This window comes from Cylas formicarius, unplaced genomic scaffold (genome assembly GCF_029955315.1).
Source record: "Cylas formicarius isolate icCylForm1 unplaced genomic scaffold, icCylForm1.1 PGA_scaffold_10__41_contigs__length_53128322, whole genome shotgun sequence".
NCBI classification, from domain to species: Eukaryota; Metazoa; Arthropoda; class Insecta; order Coleoptera; family Brentidae; genus Cylas; species Cylas formicarius.
This window is the reverse complement of record NW_026844214.1, coordinates 51,705,409-51,722,954: the sequence shown is the minus strand read 5'-3', so window position 1 is coordinate 51,722,954 and position 17,546 is coordinate 51,705,409. Positions and strand designations below refer to the sequence as shown.

Sequence of the window (17,546 nt, the reverse complement as noted above, 5' to 3'; positions counted from 1 at the left end):
AGTCTTTTTGTTAACTTTGCTCGTTTTAGGTGTCCGTACAAAAAAAGTAGCATTTAATCCGATCCCCGCAGCCCTGCGATTTAATCCGACGAATAAACAGTAACTTAAAATGGAAAAGCGTGTCAGGATCTGGACTGCCAGGGGGGTTAAGCCCTGATTACATGGGAATTTCGTCAGATGCCAGTGTCTAACTCTCCGGCTCTGCACCCGACGATGTTGGGCGCTTGGAAAGACGTTTAGTTCTTCGATTTAAACTCGAACGAAATCCGCGTCAAGTACATGGTGTCAATTGTTTTCATTTAAAAAAAACTTTAAAATTAACAAAAATTTAAAATACTTGGCCGCATGGTATAAGCTGAAAGGCATGGTAAAGTCTGTTCATAGATATAAGAAAGTGACTAGCTGTTACGAATTACTTTGCTTAGAATTTAATTATTTGGGGTTTTGTTAGGAAAGATACTAAACAATATTTATTTATGTTAAAATATAAAATAAAATTACAAATTATTTTTATTACCTACTTAAATTACTTCAAATTATTTACATAATATATCAGTATCACTATCGTTATAATCGCCTGTTCTAATTATTATTTGTTCTATATGCAATTGGATATACGATCGTTCTGCTTTTTCTATATGTTTAACAGAATTTGCCCAACTTTGTGTTAAAAACTTCGATTTCTATAAGTTTGCGGAGAGTTTGTGGAGTTAGCACGGGGAAAAACATTATTCCGACGAACGGCAGATTTCAGTTGGTGCCAAACATGTTTAATGGGATTAAATATACAGTGGTAAGGTGGAAGCCTTAAAACTGTATGCCCTAGATTTTTTGCATAATTATCACAGACGTGTTCCTTTTGTAGGTTCAAGCTTTGTAGAACCTCGATTAATTGCTTTTTGGTATAATCTTCGTAAAAATAAATGTCGTTATTATACATGTAGATTTGGATTGTTGCTTTTGTCACATGAGGAAGGGGTTTTAGTCAACTGTCTACTGTGATAACTTGCATTGTCCATTACAATGACGCTCTTAGGAGGAATGTTTGGAACTAGTTTGTTTTTAAACGAACGTTCAAATAAATCAGCGGTGGTGTCTTCATGGTAATCCAGAGAAGAATCTTTAATATTTTTCGCAGACAGAGAAAGTCCATTTGGAATCCAAGTATCTTTAGAGCCAGCATGAAAAATAGTTATTCTTTTACCTCTTTTTGATGGTGCGTTTGTTTTACACTCATCAGTTGAGTCAACCTAACTCTTTTCCGGGGATCATAAGTGTCGAACCAGGTTTCATCCAAGAAAATAATTGGCCTTTGTTGTTCTCTAATTTTTTTTAGATATTTCAGTCGCCATCTCCGAATTCTAAAAGATTTCATTAAAACTTGCCCTTTGTAATTTTTTTTTAATCTAAAACCCATGTGTTGAATACACTTCCATAAGGTAGTTCTGCCACATTTAACACCGGTTTCATCTTTTTCAAGCCTCCTAATTAAGATATCTAATGTAGGCACGCCTTGCTCCTCGTATAACTGGTAAATTTTACGCCATATTATATCTTGATCACTTTCACCTACACTCGAGAAAATGTCAGCATCGCTTCTTTTTTTCCTCGCTGAACTTTTTCATAGAGTTGATGCTGGAATTTTTTCTTAAGAGTTTAATCTAAATTGCAATATGTTCGTATATATTACGAACTGTGATCCTTCCAGTAAGTACGTATTTATGTACCTAATTGTCGAGCTTTGCTGGACAGTTTAAAGGGTAAGTCTGAAAATAATCATTTTGGTCTTGTGTGTCTGTCGATTAACAACATTCTTCTTGTATTTTTGTGTCTTCTACTTAGTTCTTCGATTCTTTTTTAGGACTATAGATTATATTCGCAGTAGATAAAGGTACATAAGATTACATATTTATTAGAATCTTACAATTAAACATTTTTGAAGGTTTTTTAACGCTTTAATATGTGAATACGGTAGAATTAAGCAGATATTCCCCTGATAGAAGAAGACATGGCAAACAACGCACATTTTGAAGATGAAGTGGAGATGGTAGTCGAACCTAATGACAATTTAGACGACGAACTGCCTCAGCAAATCAAAAAACCGATTCCTTCGGATGTTAAACAAATTGTTTTTAATGTTTACAATTTTGTATTAAATTCAAAAATAAACTAACCAAAGTTCCGAGTCAACTGCGAGAAAAATCGTTGCCATTGGGGTAGTTTTTTGAAGAGGAGTGAACAGTAAAGAATGAGGTCTGGCTTTATATAAAATTATTTTTTCAAAAATAATACTGAAAAATATTCTACTATGAAAATATGGATTTTATGACACAATACTCAGTGATAAAACAAACTAAAGGCATTTTTACTCTGTATTTGAGACGAAGAGAAGAATTTTGAACTTTCTGTACTTTGCTCTATTGCACTATCGCTGAACAAGTACAGTTGAGAACACGAAAGTGTCCAAATTTTTATAAAAAAGCAACTTTTCATTAATTATTCAAAAACCTTTTTTCTGATTTTGATTAAACTCGACATGCTTAGTTGCAGTAATAAATGGCTTCTTTGAATAAAACTGGTCGTCCCAGTGGCGTCACAGCGGGCAACCAAATTGATATTTATAGGAAAATTCTTTCGGTCTTTTGAATTGAGCTATTTAAAATCACTAATCTAATTAGACGTATAATCTACGACACTTATGAAGTGAATAGTGTTTTAACCCTTGAAGGACTGCATACAAAAGTAATGATATACTTAAACATCAGTTTCGCCAAAGAGTCGTTGCATACTTTTTTGAAGAAAATGGATTTTCGGTTCCAAATGTAATCTCAAAGAATTTCGCAATGGAAAAAGTTCGAGAGCAAAATAGTGTATTTAGACGAGACGTGGTTCGACACTCACGACACAGTAAAAAAGGATTGTGCGATAACAATAACAAATCCGTTTTACTGCCTTCTCTTCATACCAAAGCCATAAACAAAAATGGACAATATTTGTGCAAGAAATTTGCAGCCAAATATGATGCCAAGATGAAAGACGGTATTTTTATTGAGCCGCAGATAAGAACATTAAGAATTTTCAAAACACAATTAACTAGGATTCCGCTTTTTTACTGAATAAAAAAATCTTTAATATTTCCAAAAAAACCTTATGAAATTGTCCTATTACAATGATATAAAATTAGTTTTCAAAATAAAAACATCTATCAAAAAGTTTAATTTTGTAATTTTGTAGACCTGAAAAACTATAAAACATGGGATAATTTGGGTTGAACAGTATCATAAACTATATTGGTGTGGTCTATCATACAGGATATTTGGAAAAATATCACACAATAACGCGTTTTACCACAAACCGAAACTCAATTTTACGTAGCCGACGCGAGTTTGGCATCTTCAGGAGAAGATTAAAACTCAAACGAGAGATTGGAAAAATATCATTGGGAATCGCTATTATTCGTACAAATTTTTATATTTATTAATGTTTGCCACACTTTCGGTGAAAGTTCGTATTACATAGTCTTACGTTACACAGAGTTTCACTGTATTTTTTAATTTAATTAATTTAAAACAACATATTAAAGTAGGGTGTTTGAGCTTTTTTGAGCCACCCTGTATACTGAAAAATAATTTTGAATTGTGCATCCGAACGATCTTTCCGACTTTTGTATTTACCATTTTCTCATAACTTTGAAAACCAACTTTAGGTTATCATTGACTCACGGGAAGGATGTGGGCTCTTGCGTGGGACACCCCGTACACTTTATACGGCGTAATCCGAGCGGAAATAACCTCTAATTGTCCATACGCCAACCCTAGCGAGCTTTAAATTCGGGTTTCCCCTAAACATTCCGAAATTAATAATAGTTGGCTTCTATTTAAATGCGACCCCATCTGTTTGGAGGCCGTTTTTAGGCAGCGCTGCTGATTAATGACCCCCGTAATTAATTTCAGCACTGTCAAGGTCATAATTGTGGTTTTAATGTGGGGGTAATTTACGGCTTACCCGCGGGTCGTATTTTTTGCGAGACAGATTTACTTCGCTGCGGGAGGGAAAGTAAGGTCGAGAAAAAAATATGTAAAAAAATTGACTTCTACCGGGATTTGCGAAACGATAGGTGGATGCGGGGAAAAGGGCAAAACCTATGGCCGTTTTATTGCTTGTAGCTTGTCATTTAGGATTAAAGTTAAAAATGCGCTGCTTTTAATATTGCTGTATACTTTTTACAAAACTTCTGGATTCCTCCTGGGTTGGTTTTTGCTGAGTCGAAATTGCTGACGTTTCGCCCATCATCCTGTTGGCTTCTTCAGAGCTTGACTGAAACTAGCTCGCATTTCACTCTGTAAAGTCTGTTCATAGATATAAGAAGGTGACTAACTGATACGAATTAAGGAAAGACCCGGGCAAGCTGTAAGAATGAAATATGGCCGAACAGGCCCTTGCTTAGAATTTAATTATTTGGAGTTTTGTTAGGAAAGATACTAAACAATATTTATTGATTTATGTATGTATTTATGTTTAAATCTAAAATAAAATTACAAATTATGTTTATTACCAACTTAAATTACTTAAAATTATTTACATAATATATCAGTATCACTATCGCTATCTTCACCTGTTCTAATTATTATTTGTTCTATATTATTTGCAATAATTTGCAGAATTTGCCCAACTTTGTGGACGGATGTTAAAAACATCGGTTTCTATAAGTTTGAGGACATTATAGTTCACACGGGGAAAACATTGTTACGAGGAATGGCAGATTTCAGTTGGTGCCAAACATGTTCAATGGAATTAAATATACAGTGTTAAGGTGGAAGCGTTAAAACTATATGCCCTAGATTTTTTGCATAATTATCACAGACGTATTCCTCTTGTAGGTTCAACCTTTGTAGAACCTCAATTAATTACTTTTTGGTATAATCTCCGTGAAAGTAAATGTCGTTATTATACATGTAGATTTGGATTGTTGCTTTTGTGTCACATGAGGAAGGGGTTTTAGTCAACTGTCTACTGTGATAACTTGCATTGTCCATTGCAATGACCCTATTAGGAGGAATGTTTCGAACTAGTTTGTTTTTAAACCAACTTTCAAATAAATCTACCTCTTTTTGATGACGCGTTTGTTTTACACTCATCAGTTGAGTCAACTCAACCCTTTTCCGGGGTATCATAAGTGTCGAACCAAGTTTCATCCAAGTAAATAATTGGCCTTTGTTCTCTTTAAATCCTAATTTTATCTAGATATTCCAGTCGCCATTTTCGAATTCTAAAATATTCCATTAAAACTTGCCTTTTGTCAATTTTTTTAAATCTAAAACCCATGTGTTGAATACACTTCCATAAGGTAGTTCTGCCACATTTAACACCGGTTTCATCTTTTTTAAACTAATTAAGTTATCTATGTAGGCACGCTTTATTCCTCGTATAACTGGTAAATTTTACGCCATATTATATCTTTTTTCCTCGCTGAAATGGTATTATTCAAAATTTTCCATACAGTGATGTTGGAATTTTTGTCAATGTAGCCGTTTCTTCTAAAGATGCTTGCTTACTGGCACCACGTTCATTGAGAGTCGAATACCCATTGTTTATAACTTCCTTAGTCTCAATAGAATAGTGTTTTCTACATTTCTACATTGAGATACACTAGATTGGCACTTATTTTGTATAATTCGCACACGTTGAATCGTCTATTACACACGAAATAAGAATGATTACTAATAAACTTAAACTAAGTAGTATACCAAACCAAAGAATATTAAATACAGGTAGGTATAAAATTATTTTCTATTACGGACCACAATTTTACCTGAATTTAAATTCCGAAACTTTAGATAATAATCTTGTTGCATTGTATGTTAATGACCACCATTGGATAATCCCATTCAAAAGCAATTGGTCACTTTCTTATATCTATGAACATACCATACCACACTTGTTGCATAATATAATATTTATCTTTATGGTTCATTTCAGAGCCCAATCGGTCACTTGGAACCCTCATAAGCTGATGGGCGCTCTGCTCCAATGTTCTACGATTCACTTCAAGGAAGATGTAAGTAAACCTGCCCAATTGAATCGACTTAAAGAACATGACCCCAGTAGCACAAAAATATTGGTAAAGTATTATATTTACACATTTTCAATGTGTGCGTTTTTTAGACTGTTGGAAGATTTATTTTTTATATAGGCGCCACATATTATTCATATATTGGCACAATAATACTTTACATATGGACCAATATGCAAATAAAATATCTTGCCAATATTTCTGTACTACTGGGAAACTTATATAAGAAACCCTGGCGTCCACTGGGTGTTAAACTATCCACTTGCCAAGGTTCGACCAGTGGTAGCTTTTAATTAGAGCATCAAGAGCTACTACACATCTAAAAATCTGGAAAATCTGTCGCAGATTTTCCATAAGAGAATCCAAAATTTGATCAAAAAATTGAATGAGATCAGTTTGTTCTACCAATACGACTGATTCGCTACTGCAACAAAAAATTAATAAAACCAAAGGTTGGTGCTTGACCCTTTACTACATCTAATCAAACATCGGCAATACACGTTTGACCAATATTGGTTCGATGCCGTTATTATACATTGTATTTGTTTATAAAACATATTATTTTTAAAAATGTTCATTGTGATGTACTAACGCATAAGTGAAGTTAATGGAATATTGGAATAATACTGGATATTGTACAGGGTTATTATATTTAGACAGCGCCTACTGCGTTTATTATAAGAGATAAGAAAAAACTTGAAATGCGACAAATTGTTATTGCCAAGTCAGCATAGTCATAGCAAAGTCAGTGAAAATTGCAAGCTTGGTGGATTTTTTAATGAAACGTCCTGTATATTAGGCACTGAAATGGAAGATACTTTTTGTTCCATTGTTGAAATTTCAAATGGAACACCATCTTAAAGCGCTTAAAGTATGATTGTTTTTGAGTAATACGTTCCTATATTCAGCGATTTTCGAGAAAATAATTATTTTCGTTTTCGTTCGGAACAAAACATTACTTCAATAAAAATTTTATTACCACGACACTGGAGCCAGTACAAAGTTAAAATGTTGGACGTAGGTTACGGAGGTATTGAACATTATTTCTTAATATGGAAATTGTTCTATGTTATACAGGGTTGGCCCAAACTAATTATTGGTCTACAAGACACAAAAATGGTGAAAAGTATATATTTTGTAAAAGGAACGCCCTGCACATTATCACATAATTTTAGAGCTCTTTCGAACTGAATCACTAAAGCATTGGAGCTAATCAAATTTTCAGAACAACCGAATGTACCGTAAACGTCCAAGGTGAAACACAAACAAGTTAAAGTTGTTTGTTTTCCAATTTTCCGATGCGATTTTGTTTGATCGTATAACTTTAAAAGATAGTACTGACAAAACCCTATAAATTTTGCAATAAGCCTTTCCTAAATATACGGAATAACCCTGTACATCTCCTATGGTACAACCTATAAGGGCCCATCTAATAAATTAACCAACCAATTAACTAACCAATATTGGATAAACATATCCGTTTTATCACTGCTGGACCAATATTTTAAGCACAAACATATTTTACCAATACTGGCTAGAAATACGTATCTATCAAAAGGAATATTAAGCAGAATAACAAAATTTATTAATTTCAGATGTGTTTTTATAAATATCGGGATAATAATGGATAAATACTACATACAAATATAACTTATTCACAAATATGTTCTATCATTACAGGACCAACATTCCTCTCATATGTTGAAAATATTGGCCAGATATACCCACTTACAATATATTGGGTTGTTCGGAAAGTCATTTCGTTTTTTTTGGGGAACATGAAAGACAGTTTTCGCATAATGAATAAATATTTTATTAAATTATATATTGGCCATTCTGGTCCAACACCTTTTGCCATCTTTCTGGCAGTAACATAATTCCCCTCTCATAAAAGTTTTGGTCCTTGCTGGCAAAAAACTGGTTCAGGTGGTTTTTGACATCTTCATTTGAGGTAAAGGTTTTGCCATCCAAAAAATTTTGCAGGGACCGGAACAAATAGTAGTCGGAAGGCGCCAGGTCTGGAGAATATGGTGGATGTTGCAGTACGTCCCATTCAAGCTGTAAAAGTTTTTGGCGAGTGGCCAAACTTGTGTGAAGTCTCGCATTATCCTGGTGGAACACTACACCCTTCCTGTTGATTAATTCGGGCCTCTTCTCTTTAAGTGAATCATTCAATTTGTCCAGTTGATGACAATAGACTTCTGAATTAATCGTTGTATTGTCCGGCAAAAGCTCAAATAAAACGATTCCTTTGACATCCCACCAAACGGAGAGCATCACCTTTTTTTGGTGAATGTTGGCTTTTGACACGCTTTGAACCTCTTGCGTTTAACATTGTTGTATACAACCCATTTTTCGTCCCCAGTAATAATCCGCTTCAAAAATGGATCATTTTCTTGACGTTTGAGGAGCGAATCACACACGTCAACGCGACGACACAAATTTCGCTCCGTAAGGACATGGGGCATCCACACATCGAGCTTCGAGGTTAAGCCCATGCCTTTCAAATGGCCATAAACAGTCGAATTCGACAAATTTAATCTCTCACCGATCTCTCGTGTGGTTATTCGCCGATTTGCATCAACTAATGCCTTTATCGCATCTTTGTCAGCTGCGATCGGCCTTCCAGACCGTGGTGCATCTTCGACATCAAAATTGCCGGATCGAAATTTTGCAAACCAGTTCTGGCACTGGCGTACTGTTAACACGCCTCCTCCATACACATCCGTCAATTTTTTTCTCGCTTGGACAGCATTTTTACCTTTTCTGAAGTAAAAAAGTAAAATATGACGAAAATGCTGCTTATTGCTCTCCATATTTAAAAGGGCACCAACCAAAAACTACTGCGTAGAATTAATAGAACTTTTTCACACACAAGCCTTGCAATATCAGCTCTCAAGACATATAATGGTTATGCGGCTTAAGTGTGAAGTTGGTTTCGAAAAAACGTAATTAAGTCCTCTGACGGGATAAAACGAAATGACTTTCCGAACAACCTTATATTATCAATATAGACTCAATATTGGGAAGATAAAGGAGATCATTTTATATTTTTCCCCATGGAAAATGCTTTTGTTCTCAGGGATTGCTAATGAGCTGTAACCAAATGGCTGCCGACTACCTATTCATGCAAGACAAACTCTACGACATACAGTACGACACGGGCGACAAGGTTATACAGTGCGGACGCCACAACGATATTTTTAAATTGTGGCTGCAATGGAGAGCCAAGGTAGGTGATGAATGTCCTAGATGTGCGACCACCGTTATCATGCTATAAAGAAAAATTTATTAAAAGATCTTGTGCAGAAGTACCGTATAGTTGGTAATCCTACAGTTTACATATATAGTGGATTTTACAGAAATTTTTCGTTCTTTGTTGCCAAATATTTAAATATCTGTTTTGTTCTATTAATATTGATATATTTGCCTCGATATTGGATGAAAGAGATGATACTATAGGTCGAAGAATGCAACAAATGCAGTGTCGGATAAAGGCTGTTTGTCTTTTGGTCTTGCACGGCCATTCTTATTCTGATTTCTTCTTTTGCAACTCGGTAGCTAGGATTTTCCTTTTATAGTTTTTATTTATTACCGTCACCTCTGCTGCATATGTCATTATACTCTTTACAATGGCGTCGTATATTAACGTTTTCATTTTTTTCTTGAGGTTCTTTTCCGATATAATTCAATGGAGTTGTTGGATACATGATCGGGTCTGTCCAACCTTATTCTTTATTTCTTGATCTGTAGTAGCATTTTTAGACAGTATAAATCGTAAGTATATGAAGCTGTTTATTTCAATGGTGTCCTCTATTGGTAAATTGACTGCATTCTCTTCCGTCGTTGTCATGTACATTGTTTTCTTCAAGTTTATTTCCAATCTTACCTTATCATATTATTCCTTTAATATCCTGACCATGTAACTGAGGTCGGCACTACATGTACTAATTTAACTGTGTTAAATACATTTTCAGCACCTAAAAGACACCTCAGTTCAGTTATCGAATAAATTGGTACCTCTGAAGCGCGATTTGTTTAATTTAATCTATTTACCACGTTTTGAATTTTATATTGTTATTTAGTTTATAAGTTTTATATAAATTTTATACCATTGCCACAAGTAATAATAATAAATAATCTCGATCTCCCTAAAATAAACACAGTTTTTATTATGTAAAATTGCTTTAGTTCTTACAGTTATGTAAATAAGGGATATGTTCAAAAGAACGCCGTTTTACATATTATACTTCAGTATATTCAACTCTATTGACTTAATTTTTAACTTGCGAAAACCAGCAATATTAAATAAACGGAATTTTGTGGTTTTATGTAATTTTTTGGTTCCGTCAAAGTTAATTATCTCATTGGTTTCAAAAGTTATAAAAAAAAACATTTTTTTCTTTCCTGAAAGATCTTACGAAACTCTAGAGTTTTTCATTATTTCGTAAATAAAAAAAAATAACTATGGATTATCCTAGAGCTTAATTCATATGATTTATGTATGAATGACACTAATATCAAATATGAGTGATCTACCTAGTGTATTTGGAGAATCTATTAGGTTTTAGATAATTTCCAAACAAATTAAAAACAAAATCGACGGGTTTCTTTGAGCCACCTTGTATACTTTGAAATAATTAACCATAATAAACTTTAGTCTACCGTTGTACAGCTGGGGGTCACTTTACGATCACAGTTAAAATCTACCTATCCGCCGTGTACGTTACCGTGCTTTGCTATAAAATACCAATTAATTTATTATAGTTTGTATGCCAACTATATAATATTCAAATATATAGTGATCTTGCCTGTACTAATAGAGGTTTGACTACAGAGCCCTAAACAACTTGAACTAACACTGCGGTATTGATTGCATTGGTGTTCTGCGTACCCTACGCATAGGCAACCGCTTATACAATGAACTGCATTATATTTCTGATATAAATGTCAGCGTTTTATTTTAATCTCTAGGCAACGCGTTAAGCTGACTTGATCCGATAGGTAGCCCGATGAATGCGCCGTTGCCAAATCCGCCAAGGTGTCCGACCAACGCTTTCTCTTATTAAGAAAAAAAAGTTATTCCCCAGGTGAGGCTCGAACTCACAACCCCGGCATAGCTCACGACTACTGTCTTATAAGTACCGTGCGCTAACCAATTGCGCCACTGGGGACGTAAGAGCTTTTGGGCTTCTCACATTCAAATAGCCCGGTGGCATTTCAATCGATTTTCAAATTATCATCGACAATGTACAGGGCGACGAGGGTTTCGAAAAACACATGGATCGGCTGATGGAACTGTCGGAATACATGGTGAAAAGGATCAAAGATCAACCCGACAAATTTTATTTGATCATGGAGCCGGAAATGGTCAACGTGTCATTCTGGTACATACCTACGAGATTGCGCAACATGAGCCACAGTAAACACAGGGAGCAGGAACTCGGAAAGGCGAGTAAAAATGAATTTTTATTTGTTTTATTAATGAACGATGGGTTTGTGTTACAGATGTGTCCAGTTTTAAAGGCTAGGATGATGCAATCCGGCACTTTAATGGTGGGCTATCAACCCGACGACAGACGTCCAAACTTTTTTAGGAACATTATTTCTTCGGCGGCGGTGACTGAAAAAGATGTGGACTTCTTGCTTAACGAAATGGATCGTCTAGGACACGACCTGTAAACATTTGCTTTAATTTGCGGTTTTTGATTAAAGTGAAAAAAAAAAGAAATTGCCGTCAGGGGCAGCTAAAAAAAAGTATTAATATTACCTTCAAAAAAATACACTAACTTAAAACTGATTACAATTACAATACGATTTCATTTTCTAATTAAAAGTGATTACGTTTCTGCAAATTATCAACGTTTTGCCGCTAAATAACAAAGGCAAAATATCCTTTAGTGCTACATTATAGTGCCGCCTAGTGATATTTCCACAACATTATAAACCCACATAGATACAAAAAAAAGAATAATATAATCAGAAAACAATGGCAAATATCAAAAAGAAAGAGACGTCCAGTACCTGGAGCCGGTCCTGCCTTTAATATCTAGGTATAGCCACTGCAAAAAAGCCCGTGTTAGTTATTGCTATTTTTTGGGATTCGCGTGTATTTCGGAAATTTTTTAAATATTCTCGTTTTGTTAATCGAATAAAGTCAATATATTTTATTTTTAAATTATGACGAAAAGTAGATTATTTTGGTGCGATAAGCAAGGAGCGAAAAAAATCCAAGAAAAAACCACAATATAACACATAAACATCTTATAGTCACGAACTATTATTTGCGATAATAAAAAAAGATAAATAATACAATTACATTCACATAATAGCAACCTGTAAAACATTCCTATTTATAAAATAAACAATTTTTTTGCAATTATAAAAATGTTTTTCAAAATTTCCCAAAAGAAGATTGGGCCACTTTTCCGTGTTTAAAAATGCAAAAACTTTGCTCAATATCTGCCGAAGTTCTCGGACATTGTTTTAATTTTGGAATTAAGCGTGTTTCTAATTTATACAAATCCAGTTCTCTTTCGAAATACGCGAAATTGCCTATAAAAAGAACACAAAAGAACAAATATTAAATGTTCTTTCACCGTTGATATAGAAAAAAAGAGCTTTTGCATTTCTTAAAGATGAGTCGCTTAAATCTTCGATAACTTTTTAACTAATTCAAAGTTCTCGGTATAAAATATAGCAGCGGCAGAAATACTTTTTTTACTTAATTAAATCATTAATCAATGTAAACTGGTCTCTTATACATTCTGGCACCCCGCTGATACCATGAGTCAAAAATAAAAATATTGAAATGGGTTAGAATAAAATGTTTTTAAATTAAATAAAAAGAGTACGAATTTAGATAGGGTCTACCATAAACCATTGATAATTACGTCGTTGTTTACCATTCGCAGTTAAAAACCGCCAATATCGCATCGATACTGAATTAAATTAAAACTTATATATTGGTATATAAGGCGTATGTATGTATCAATTGCTCACAAATCAACTGAGCAATAATGCTGTGTTGGATAATAAACAAAGTTCTAAGCGCAAATATCCTTTTGGCGTAAGGAATAAGTTGTTTTTAATATCGAACTAATTTTGGAGTGATTCCCCGTAAAAGAGAACTTGAAACCAACCAATTCTATCAATTAAGAACATATCATTGTAGGATAGTTGTTATTGAAATTAATCGGCATCTTCCATAGTATGTATTCACCCGCTTGCAGTACAGCAAAAATCGAAAGCTCATTCTATTTCAATTGGTATATTAAAGTATTTCGTATTTTGAAATTATGAATTGGTATTTAAATGATTATTACTTTTAGGAGACGATCTGATCTGATAGAAATTATTTTTGGGTCAATACATACAACGAAAGAACGATTTTTGTGTCGGTCATCCGGAATGTAAGCTGAACACCAGCAATTTTCACTTGCAATCCAGATTTCTCGAGATAATTTTTTTTTTGTTGCTGAGCCTGTTTTTCGAGTTACGATAACAAATCTGAGCCTATATTCCCTGTTGCTTCGATGTATAGTGATAAGAGTGTAAGTTCTTGTTATTCTATTGCGCTTGTTGGTACTCATCTATATATTACGAATAGGCAAAATGACTTTTACTGTTTATGAAAAATTCTAAAAAAAATGTTTTGCGAAAAAGCGTATAATATGGTGTTATTTTTTTCCCGTAGCTTAGGAACTTCTTGTTTTACGAATCGATGTATAAATGTATCTGAAATATTTAGAAGGCGTTAAACTAGTATATATATCTAAGTCAAAACCGAAAAAAAAAAGATAAAACTCACTAAAAATGAATAAATTCATAAAAAATATAGTGATACAAATTTATATTCTAATCGAAATGTGTAGCTGATGCAATAATGTTGTATAGTCGTTTGTTTGTTATGTAAAAATATTCGAAGACAGAATAATTTGTTTCCGATCATAATATGCAAGTGCTCTGTCCATAAATTTTGTTATCTAGTTTAAGTAGACGCAAAATCCTGTAAAATTATCACAACTAGGTACTTTTTGTACTTCTTAGCAAAACGTTTGGGAGAAGTTCGTAGATTCGTGTATTCATTTGAAGTTTTTCACGCTAAAAGATATGATTTTAGTAGCTGCAAATTGCCGAAAGCTTTTTGTACATACAGTGGAATTATCAGACTTATTTATATCGGAAATATAGGAAATCCCATGTAAATTTGTAGGTGCCCAAATATTAGCTCTTTTGTACGGCAATACAAAAAACACAAAATAAAGGTTGGTGGTTTACAATAAAGACATGCAAATTTGGTTTCAAATATTCAAAATAAACTAAGTATATAGGTGTAGATAACATTATGTTTTTCTGAGTATTAAAATCGGACAGCAACAAGAAATAAAAATACAGTTACAAAACATTGCTAAAAAGAAACATTTAAAATAACCATTACTCTTCAAGTAAATGTAACAGCTAAATAATATCCCTAAGCGATCATAAAATTCATTTCTGACATAGCTGACCCCACAGAAAGCAGCCAATCGGCGAGAGGTCAGGTGACCTGGATGGCTAAAGGATTCGGCACCTTGGGCCAATAATATTCCCGTTGATGTTTGATGATGATTTCCAAGATTCCTCTTACCAATCATTTTGTTTTCCTCCGCATGCAGTAAAATATTCAAATCTCTATCGTCCCTTTCGTCTGCTCTATTATCGACATTTTCGGCAGAACATTTACAGTAGGTACAGTTTAGGGGAAAACATTTGAGACAAAATTATAAGACTGCTTTTCTTCAATTTTTTTCAATATTTAGCTTTAATTAAAGCGCGTTTAATAACGGATAACAATCGTGCGGTCATTGTTAAAATGTATAAAGCTACATCACGAATTTGCTATAAAATGTACAGGGGCCACCTAAAAATTTACATGGGCACGTGTCTTCTGAAATAAAAAGCTTCTATATTTTTTTTCTATTCCTAATTCTTTTCAATACATTGGCTTTATTTTTGTTTATTTTGTTGTAAAATTCAAATTCTCGTTTTTCATTTTCACTACAGCAAATAGTTGGCAACGTTGTAAATCTTCGTGTATCTACTTATCCGCTAAATGTATAAAGTACCAGGAACGATTTCCATTTGCATACTACCCATAGGCATCGAATAAATTAATAAATGTATTTAAATGAAATGTAAAAAAAATAATGATAATAAATCTGTAAATGTAACCTTTTGTATTTTCATGTCGCTCCGTACATTGTTCCTCTAGTTTTTTTGTGATTGACGGCCCTCTATTTTGATATACAATGGAGTTCGGATGTACGAGGGCAGCGCCAAAATTTCCCGGCCTGAATATGAAAGAAACAAAGTAGAGTAACATTTTTTTATTATTTTTCAATATAATTTCCCTTAACTTCAATACACTTATTACATATCTTTATTAACAACCCAATCCCTGTAAAAAAATATTCTTTTGGTTTGTCTGCAAAATGAGCTGTGCACACTGTAGATGAGCACACTATAGAACAATTTTGTTAAGAATTATTTATAGTAGGTAGTGTTTTTTTTTTAATAATAATCGTTTGTTATTTATTTTGTTGTTGGGACGTTATGTTATTTCATTAAAACTGTAAAAGTAAAAAAAACAGTCTTTTAATTTTTTTTATGAAGGGCATAAAAACTAGAGATTTTGTTTTAGATAGATATTTTATTTTTCAAAAAAAAAAATCTCAAGAAACTTGAAAATATAAACTAATTTCTCTGCATGCTGTGATATAAACGAGAGAAGATATTTTTATTTTGTTAAGCGGAAACCCTACATTGGATTGAAAAAATCAAGAAATTAAATTTCTTTAGAAATGATTTATTTTAAATTAAAAGAAATCATTGGCGTACCATCAATGTCTGCCAAAACAGACAAGCGAAATTCCGCAAAAATTGTATATTTCACTAATTTTTTGTTGATAAGAAAAACAGAATAAAAATTAAAATATACGAGGGCAGCTCCAAAATTTCCCGGCCTGAATATGAAAGAAACAAAGTAGAGTAACATTTTTTTATTATTTTTCAATATAATTTCCCTTAACTTCAATACACTTATTACATCTCTTTATTAACAACTCAATCCCTTTAAAAAAATATTCTTTTGCTTTGTCTGCAAAATGAGCTAAAACAGCCTCTTATAGCTCAACTTCGTCGTTAAACCGCCGTCCACGTAAGTCCTTTTTCAAATATCCAAACAAATAATAGTCGCTGGAGGCCATATCTGGACTATATCTGTTGGAACCCACACTATAAAATGGCAGCTTGTGCAACACCAGCAGTATGGACAGGTGCGTTATCGTGCAAAAGACGCACGCCTTTGGTCAGTTTTCCTCGACGTTTTACACGTATGCAGTCTTGCAATTTACGTAATAATGTTGCGTAATATTTACCATTGAAAATGGTATTAGTTTCTTTAAGATCTATCAAAAGAATTCCTTCACAATCGTGGCCATCACCTTTTTTGTTGACTCTGAATTTTCTTGGAGGCGCTTCACCTTTACGACGCCACTCCACTATATCCTTTTTTGGATAGAGGGTCATAATAGAGAACCATAGTTCAATCTCCCGTCACAATAGTTTCTATCACAGGCTTCGGTTCCGACCCACAGAGTTCGAAAAAAGACAGCGCACACTTGACACGGCGTTGTTTTTGAATAGCCGAAAGGTTTTTAAGAACCCATCTTGCACTAACCTTATGCATACCTAAATGATCATGCAGGACTCGATGAACACTTGTATCAGAAAGCTTAGTAATTTCTGAGATTTCCTTGACCTTTAAACGTCGATCACTCAATACCACCTCTTCCACAATCGCAACGTTATGACCTCCACTGGTCGACCAGTTCTTGAATCACCTTCAAGGGACTCCTGCCCCATTCGAAAACGTCTTGCTCATTCTTTCACTGCAGAATACGAAGGAGAACTTTGGCCGTACACACCATCGAATTTTTCGAAAGTATCTGTGCTCGTATAAAAATTTTATATAATGGTAACGGTAAGTCCTACGGGATCGCCGTTGGTACAGAAATGATCACCGTCGAAAATGTTTTTTTTATTTTTTGTCTGTCCGTTCTCCGTTCTCGTCTTTTGAATAACTTTCGAACCGTTGGAGCTAGAAAATTGAAAGTTGCCTCCTTTTTAACCCTCCACGAGGCACATAAGCTTATAAGAAATGGCCATGGTCCGACGCCGGTATCCATTTTTTTTTCGCGATTTTCGACTGCTTTTTGGACCTTGCTATGAAACACGATAATTGTCCGAAATTTGAAGCAATCGACTTCATATTTGGCATATTGCAGCTCTGCCCCGTGACGGAACCTATTGAAAATCCCCATTGGCCGGGGGGTCGGGAAGTATTTTAAAAAAAATTAAAAATCGCTTGTGCGTCTACAAAAAAGACTTTCAAAAACGGTGTACAAGACCGAAAACATTCTTGAACCAGAAG

General features: G+C 34.0%; 1 protein-coding gene and 1 non-coding gene across 3 annotated transcripts in view; one reads left to right on the top strand and one right to left on the bottom strand.

Moving 5' to 3' along the window:
- Positions 1 to 15,654, top strand: part of LOC132708265 (glutamate decarboxylase) — a 114,474-nt gene extending 98,820 nt beyond the window's left edge. For both annotated transcript variants that reach the window (XM_060680479.1, XM_060680478.1), the window contains 4 exons: positions 5,980 to 6,058; positions 9,156 to 9,305; positions 11,330 to 11,524; positions 11,582 to 15,654. In XM_060680479.1, coding sequence (XP_060536462.1) covers positions 5,980 to 6,058; positions 9,156 to 9,305; positions 11,330 to 11,524; positions 11,582 to 11,755 — 598 coding nt within the window. In that variant the 3' untranslated portion in view covers positions 11,756 to 15,654. The remainder of the gene's footprint in view (positions 1 to 5,979; positions 6,059 to 9,155; positions 9,306 to 11,329; positions 11,525 to 11,581) is intronic.
- Trnai-uau (transfer RNA isoleucine (anticodon UAU)) lies at positions 11,156 to 11,247 on the bottom strand. The gene is given in 2 exon segments: positions 11,156 to 11,191; positions 11,210 to 11,247. It is a non-coding gene; the product is annotated as a tRNA-Ile (tRNA).
- Positions 15,655 to 17,546: the final 1,892 nt, after the last annotated feature.